General features: G+C 25.3%; 1 protein-coding gene across 1 annotated transcript in view; it reads right to left on the minus strand.

The window, feature by feature from the left end:
• The window catches only part of LOC111628689 (protein Lines homolog 1-like), a 26,535-nt gene that overhangs the window by 5,178 nt on the left and 11,945 nt on the right, over nt 1-9,412 (minus strand). Inside the window, exons 6-8 of the mRNA XM_023372518.1 lie at nt 8,636-8,787; nt 7,390-7,472; nt 5,643-5,835 (exon numbers count right to left, since the gene is read on the minus strand). Coding sequence (XP_023228286.1) covers nt 5,643-5,835; nt 7,390-7,472; nt 8,636-8,787 — 428 coding nt within the window. The remainder of the gene's footprint in view (nt 1-5,642; nt 5,836-7,389; nt 7,473-8,635; nt 8,788-9,412) is intronic.

Consider the following 9,412-nt stretch of genomic DNA (forward strand, 5'->3'; position numbering starts at 1 on the left):
GCCCCAGCATACGAAATTTTCAGGATACGACATGAAATTCGAACATATTTTTGCTCCACGATACGAACAAAAACTCACCATACGACGTTACATTAGTTCGCATTTTTCATTTGTTTTTCTTACTACAGTTATTTTTTTTAAATGTATTACTTGGCTTTAATTTGAGTATGTTTTTCGCGTTGGAACGAATTATTTGGTTTTACATGTAATCATATGGGAAAAGATGATCCACCTTACGAAATTTTCATGATACGATCTCAGTTTCGGAACGGATTAATTTTGTATACTGAGGTACCACTGTACTGTAATTGCAAGAGTAAGGATGGAAATTTATGTACATTCACATTATGTTGGACTTTTACTAAATAAAACACACAGAAGATAAAATATTTCAACAATTGCACAAAATGACATAGATCAAGTTAATTATGCCTAATTTTAATGCATTTAAAAAAAGCCATACGCATTAACAGAAGGATAAGAAATTATTGTATACTTTCAATAACTTTGGTTTTTGTTAATCGACAGCTTACAAACTCAATTTAGATTATTATTATTAGAATAAAATTAAAAGTTACATCAAATATAAAATAAAAAATTCAAAAAACTTAAAAAATTAATAATGTTTGCATATTTAAAATCAAGAAAGCTTATTAATTGTTATTAAAATAAAGCTATTATTACAATAAAAGTGATGATTTTAATGGAACATTACTTTTTGTATCACTTACCTGATTTATTACATTTATAAACTTAAAGCATATACTGGTAGAACAATTATAAGAAAATTCCAATAAGTCATGTCTTTGTTTAAGTGTTAAAAATTCTTTGTTAACAGGATGAATTTTTATAGCCATAGTTAAAATAAAATGCCATATATCTAAAATAATATCTTGTATCTCTTCTTCTTCATTTTTATTAATTAAACACATAACTAGATCGCTCCATATTTCTAATAATTCATAAAAAATATCTTGCTGTATTTCTAAAAAAATTTAAATTCATTAAATCAATAATATATTTACTTTTTATTGAAAAATTATAAATTAAAATATTAGCAATATACTGTAGTTGCAATTTAAATTACAAAAATGAAATGAAATAAATATCCTCTATCATATAATATTTGATTTCTAACTTTATAAAAATGTTTAAGTAAAATATTCATTTTAAATCAATAATAAAATTACAGTTTTCTTTGATTTTTTGTTTTGAGTTATTTTAATAATTATAATTGTAATTTATATATTAAATTAAATATTTATTCAAATTAAAAGTTAAATATTAATATTTAGCTTTTAATCTGAACAAATTGTATTTTAGATTTAATTATCTTCAAAAATGATATGATTGACTGTTAGTGTTTTCAGAATTCAATAAAATATAACTGAATGAATATAAATTACTCATAATAACATTACATTAAAATTGTATAATAAAAAAACTGGGTTCAGTTGCTAATCAATCACAGTTTTCTTTATGGAAAAAAATATATATAAATCTGCCTTTTCAGACATATCCTAAATTACCATGTTATAAATGTAAAAGATATTATAAAATAATTCTTTATTACGATTATTTTTCTGTTTTTTTTTATGTATGAAAAATTAATCAGTTTATTTATCAAGTTTTTGATAATATGAAAATAAAGATTTTAAATTTATCAAAGAAATGAAAATTCATTTGTCTTAAGTATAAAATATGACATTTATTTTATTATTAGAAACATTTTGATATATTAATATCCAAATAATCCATATGCAAATATTCAGACCAATATTTTTATACATGCTATCTACTTATCAAGAATTTGATTAGTTAAAGTATCAAAACCAGATAAATTATATAAAAATTAAGTATATAACTATGATAAATTGTTCACTTCTTATCACTTCTATCTGTATGTATCTATTTAGGAGTGTATTTAAAAGTGTTATATTTAGAAAAAAGTAATTAACATACTTTTTAAATTTTTTTTTATCTATTTTTCAAAACTGAATAGTATTGATAGATGCAATAATATACTGTATTAGGATTGCCAACCATCTTCCATTTTGGAGAACAGTTCTCCATTGAAGTATATTCTCCTCCCATCCTCCTTTTATAATAATGTCTTTCTTTTAGTACAGCTTTTATTGTTTTTGTTTAATTTTACTTTACCATCTCTGAAATATTGCTTGCAAACAGTGTTTCAGTATTTTATTTTCTTATTCTAAAGTAATAGTTTCATCTTCATCACTTGCTAGAGTAACAGGGGGAGACACTACTATTAATCTGATTTGGTTAAGCAAATAGAATTTAGGAAGTCAATTAGGGTTGCATTGTTCAACAGCTGGTAATAATTCTGACAATGAGTTTAAAACCCTATTTACTGTCTATTTAATATATTATAATTTATAGTTAGTCAACAAATATTTATAATTACTTTGTTGTAAATGTCCTCCTTTTTGTACAAGAAAGTTAGCAATCCTATATTGTACATAATTATTATAAAGTATTAACTTAGTATAAGTCATACATTACAAAGAAGTTATAATTATACCATTTATCCTTTCATCAGAAATTTCATAATCTTCACTTTTAAAATTCAAACTGATATTTGATTTATAAGAACAAATATCTCTCACAATTTCTAACAAACTATAATTATTAGCTTTCATACAGAAAATATGTTCTTTTAGTTGTTTAAATATGAAGTCCTTAAGATATTTTGATTTTTCAGAGGAAAATTGAAAGAGAATATCTATTAATAACTGTTTGATACTATATATGACATGTTTGTTAGGATGTGTAATCATTATATTTATCTGAAATGAAACAAATATAAAAAGTCATTAAAACTGAAATAAAAAATTGATTTAAAGTGTAAATTTGAGTAATCATACCAATTTTGTAGTAATATCTTCATTTAATAATTCTCTATATAAAAATTCATCTTTCATTCTTCTGTCTAGCTTTATAAACATTAAATGAAGAGTATTTACACTTAAAAGAAGAATATTTAATTCATTTGATGAAATAGTCTTCTTAAATCCTAAATAATAAAATAATCAATAGAAATTATCACACATACAATATGCATTTTACATAAGTCAAAGCTGAATAATATAATACAGTAAATTTAAATGTATTATTAATTATTACATATAATTTTACAAAATACTTTGAAACTAATATTTTTATATAATTAAAAGTTCTGAAGGAAACTTCTCAAATGTAAATCCAACTCAAATTGCTTTTCTCAAAACAAAAACTTGAGCTTTTTATTAAATTAAAAAAAAAATTCTTATCTCATAAAAGCAAATTGAATTTAATATGTGCATTTTACTAATATACAGAGTGTCCCTTAAGTCTGGACTCATAGGTGTTTCTCATATTACCATTTCTTTCAGTATAGAGAACAAATTCAAGTGATTTTGATGTTGGGAATCTGCAGTCACTGAGAAGTGGCCAGAGAATTCAATAGGTTCCATTCAGACTGCAGGCCAATCATGTACAGATGTGTTATTAAGCTATGCAAAATTTAAGGAAATTGTTACAAAATGCAGTGGATGTGGTCTTGGAGATTGCAATCTCACTTGACATGCAACAAAGGGACTTCTGTGGCCACTTCTCTGTGATTGTAGGTCACCATCATCAAAATCACTTGAATTTGTTCTTCTGTATTTAGTGACATGGTTTCCCTGTAATGAAAGAAATGATAATATGAGAAACTTGTATAGGTCCAGACTTACAGGACACCCTGTATATTTAGTTTAATTTTTTTTTAAAAATCAAAAGTAAAGATATGTTTTATGTTGACAAAATCTATTATTTAATTTAACTTTTAGTACTATTAACTTTAATTTAAATTTTACAGATTAAATGTTTGTTGTAATATTGAGAATGTAGTACTTCAAATTTTTTATTTCACTGAAAACAGACTGTAGATAGAATTTTGTTACTTTTCATTAGACAAAGTAAATAAAATTAAAAAAAAAAATCTTTTTAATTTTGAATATGTAAGATAAAAATCTCACATTTCTTCATTCATATATAATACAAGTGTAAAAATCTTTTACTTAGAATAATATACACTCCTCAAAAGTGAAATTATGATTCAATGAAGGAATGTGCAATAGACATGCAAATTGCAGGACTGGTAGATGTGATAAAGATATGTAAGTGATTAAGTTTGCATATGCATTGTGGAAATGAGACTGTATTCTAGAGCTGCATAACCTTGGTTTGTTGACGCATACAGTTGCCATGTATGATTGGCACAACATGAGTACTATCCAGTGATATGTGACACGATGGATGCAGGAACACACCAAAGAGGGAGTGGATCACACCAGTGCTTGGCAGAGCACATAGACTGGCAAATTTGCCAAATGGTCTGTTGGGACCCATTTGTCATTGTCATTGCAACTGGATCACTGAATGGCATTGGGTATTGTTTACAGATGAATCCTGCTTCTGTCTTTGGAGGAATGACAGCCTGGATGAGCTTGGCAGTAACCCAAAGAATTCTATGTGCCAGTTCTTTTTGTGGAGCATCACACTGGCCATCGTGTTTTATCAGTGGACAGCCCTGGTGCATATTTTAGGTATTCTGACAGCAGATCAGTACATCACACAAATTGTGGGGCCTGTGATTCAGCTACTAGTGCACCCAATACAGAGTTCCAGCAAGATAATGTCCAACTGCATGTCACATGGTGAATTTACATCCTTCCCCTGGCTGGCAGCCTTGCCAAATCTCTCTCCCATCAAACATCTGTGGGACCTGATCTGATGTGAGGTGCACTAGGGACCACAGCCACATACTGTAGATGACATGTGCACCGGAGTGAACACAGCTTAGCAAGGCAGGCAATCATTAATTGTTTGATTGATAATATGCCTCGCTTTACAGCTACTTGTAGGGGCTATATTAGTTACTGAATAAATAAATAGGTGTCTGTTGCATATCTTTGTTCTTTTAATCATTTGCATATGTCTGTCACCTCTACTGGTCCTGCAGTGTGCATGTGGCTATGTGCATTCCTTCACAGTGTTGTGATTTCACTTTTGAGAAGTGTATATAATTATTTAACTCATAATGAGATTATATCTAAGATATTTCTAATTTTGACTTTATAAGAAAGAATATTCTTCTATATTCTTTTGATTAGTTACATTTCAAAATATACTTTTTACTATAAAATTAATGTTATTAATCTTTATAGATTATTTCATATCAATATTAGAGAGGTTGTGGCTGACGTTTTCATCGTGGAAACGTGTACGTCATATGTTCAGCACCACCTTCTTGTAAGCCTAGAAGTTTGACACTGGCATTTGGAATTTCAGTGGAATTATGCTTGACGTTCCAAATGCCATTGTCAAATTTCTAGGCTTACAGGAAGGTGGTGCTGAACATATGACGTACACATTTTTGTGATGAAAATGTCGGCTGCAACCTCTCTATTAATTAATCAGACATTCCTAATCAATTATTTAAAATTTCTCCTATATTGTTTTATTAATATTTATGTATATTTAATTTCCAATTATTATGGATTTTTGTTTCCNTATATGAATAATCAATCTAAATAATAATAATAATACTGATATTATAAAATATCTATAGTTAATAAGTTATAAATGATGTAACTTACTTTTCGGCACTTTTAAGGTAATTATATAAATTAAGATAACAAATCATCATTTCCAATAACTGATCGTCCTGATCAAAGAATACTTCAATGAGCCAGATTTGATTTGGATACTTGCTTCTATTTTTTTTATGAAAACTTAACCATCTGTCTAACATATCATGTGCACCTAAAATTTCTTCAGTATAAAATTTTTCTGTTTTGAAAATAATGAATTTTATTAATAATAATTTTTTTCGAATGTCGCATTATTCAATTTCAATAAAGCTTTAAAATATATTATCTAATGCAATAGACTTAAAATTATGTAATCTGAAAGTATTTTTGTCAATAAGACTTTTATTTTTTAAATAATTTTGAATTTAAAAATAAAATGTTATTTAATATAGAGATTTTTAATATTGTGTTTTACATATAAACAATTCAAAAGAAGTCTAAAAGGTGTATTTTTTCCCCACACACTAACATACACAATCAGTTTTTTATTTCTCATTCAGTAAACTTGAAGGAATACATAAAAATCTAAAAACACTTCTAACTTCAAAGATAATAGTCAGCCCATGCTGTGAAGAATTGAATATTTGCCACATAAATGGGATAACAAAACAATTCAGCATTTTAGAAAATCTGACAGCAATAGTAAATGATGCCTAGGAGATCATTTGGCTTCAGAGCATAAAACATTGCATCTGGATGAACTATTTGAAGTGTTTTCACTCCCTTCATCAAGTTAAAAATGACGAATTCAACTTTATCTAAAAAAAGAACTGGGGAAAAATAACACTAAATCAGTCCTGACATTAGAAAACTTATTAAAAAATACTGTAAACAATATTATGACTTGTGTTACACTGAGTGCTCTTTTTGTGGAATGACAGTGATGGATATGAGAAAAACTTCTTGGTTCTTATAATATTATTTTGGATATCCAAATTGCTACACTACCATCTGATTTTTGTTACCAAATTTTATTCAGTGACAGTTTTGTCATGTAAACATTATTTAAATTATATAAATTTTTGTTCATCTATCAAATTTAAAGTAATAATATTAACCCCCTTTGTAATAACACCTGTTATATCAAATAATAAAGACTGATTGATTGATATATGAAATATATAAAAACAATCATCACAAAGGTAATTTAAACACAGGAATAAAAGGTTTTAACCATTTTTCAATAAATTTCATTTTGGTTTATGTTTGACAAGTCATCTGGAAAGATAAAGAAAATATATTTCAGCAATGCTTTTGCATTCAAACAGTGTTGAATAAATAATAAATTAAATTTGGCACTCCACTTCTTTATTAAATGGAAGTACCTTTCTGTCATTACTAAATTTGATTCTTTAAAGATTAATGGTATGTAATGAAGAAAATTTTATATTGATATGGAAAATTCAATAAATCCTTTAAAATTAAAATTATACCTATGAATACATTTTGTAATTATTAATTCCAAAATACTAAAAACTAATAACAAAAAATATAAAACTATGAGTGAGGAGAAAGGAATTGCATTTTTTATTGCAAATTAATAAAGAAATTTTTCATATTTCAGTTATACCTACAACTGATATCTGTATTAAGAATAAACTGATTAAAATAGTAGTAAAAAAGTAGAATTGTAAACATTTATATTTTTAAATATGAATAAGATTATTATACTCTACCTTCAATGATTATGAATTAATTATACCTATAATAATCATACAATTGAAATGTTATTTTATAAAAAATATTTACTTACCATTTGATTTAATGACTATATTTATAGCTTTCAAAACTACATTGCAAATATAAATAATACCAATATTCTGATCTTGAATATTTCTATTTAAAAAAGTCAATTAGAAAAAGCATAAATATTAAAAATTTAATTAAAATGTTATGACAATAAATATATACAGTAAAGTCACAATTATTCAAGGTAATGTGGTCATCAGTTGTATCTCAGATAACACAATGTTTCTTAAATTTTAAACAAACTAGATTTTGATGCATTTATATGTAAAATATACTTCAATTAGCAGAGCTTATTTTTAGATTAGCGATTAGCTAATCTAAAAATAAACGTAGTGACTTTAAAGATGGCATAAATAAAATATAAGTTATACAGTTAACTGTATTTATTAAAGCAGTTGGTCATACTCAAAACTTTTTAAAAAGTCATATTGTCATGAGAAATCACTACAGTAAATTTGATTTTAAAACTTCTTGAGTCCTTTATGAATACCATGCATTATCTGGTTAAGAATTGTGAAACAAACTATACCATACAGTGTTCTCTTGTTTTTATTGACAAAATACTCTTCCACAAATCATCTTGGATAATGTGGAATCTTAGTTAATGGATCTTGGTTAATTTAGACTCTACTGTACAATATATATTTCATACGTATTGTTTATAAAAATTTGTAATATTCATCAAATTAAAATAATTTTAATAATAATTTATTGTAAGATCTAATTATAAGAAAGGAAGATAAATATTTATCAAGTTAAATTTGGATTATATAATAAATTTGTTCAGATATCGAAATAAGTTCATGTGTTTTTATGATGAAAAATTTAACGTGTAAAAACACACTTTAATCATTTAACAAACAATTTGATCTATTTATAGAAATTAGTTATTATAAACATTAAAATTTTATTTATAAAAAATGATTTTAATAATTTTGATGATATATACATTAAAATATGTATGTCATCAAAATCCAAATAAAATTATTATTATAAAACCCAATAAACATTATATTTATATTTAATACTTGTTTTATATTTAAAACAAAAACAAAGATGTTATGAAATCTATCTGTGAAAATTTAACACTGCAAGATTGTTATTAAAATTTTTGATAAAAATTAAAATTAGATGTAATATAATTGAAAATTCTGATTACATAAACAACTTTTAGTCTTCAATAAATAAAAAATATTATCAAATTCATTCAAAATTCTAAATTACAGATAAATTATATATTAGAAACTTACCCTATCTCTTTAGATTTTGTACCAGAAAAATTCCAGTTTAATTCAAATTTAATTTTAAATAGCCAATTATTAATTACCTCAGAAATAATTTCATTACAAAAATGAATTATCTCCAAAGGAAAATTTGAAATTTTTAAACACTCAGAGAATACCTGTGGGAAAAAGAAAAATAATAAATAAATATTGTATATATATCTTCTAATTACATTGTACAGAGTGATTCAAAAAGTTTTGACAAAGTTTAAAGTAGGTCAGGAATACAAAAACAAATGATTTTTACCTAATAACATATAGCCACAAACAATACCTGAGTGTTCTAATAAATATGTATAACTTACATGTATTCCTTTCCGTGTGATTCTTCCTGTACTTCTAGCAACTTCTGGTGGCATTTGTGGCTATATGTTCTTAGGTAAAAATGGTTTGTTTTTGTATTCCTGACCTTCCTTTAAGATTTCTCTAATAACTTTTGAATCATCCTGTATAAATCTTCATAATTTGTCTCTTCATATCACAAGAACCAAGATAATAAATGAAATCTATCTTCTTTTATAAGTTTTTTCTGCATAGACATCTAAAATTGCTAAAATCTAATTCTGACATTATAAATCTTAAAAGTATAATTTATACCAGTATAAAGAATAAAACTAGAGGATAGATAAAGGACAAATTGTGAAAACTTAAAAATTTGTGAATGTTTTCTAATTACAAGCATTTATTAGTAATTCTTTTCTTCATTTTATTATTTATACAAGTAAATGAGATATATATAATAAT

Source organism: Centruroides sculpturatus, unplaced genomic scaffold (assembly GCF_000671375.1).
Source record: "Centruroides sculpturatus isolate CEXI.00-Female unplaced genomic scaffold, Cexi_2.0 scaffold30, whole genome shotgun sequence".
Classification (NCBI taxonomy): Eukaryota; Metazoa; Arthropoda; class Arachnida; order Scorpiones; family Buthidae; genus Centruroides; species Centruroides sculpturatus.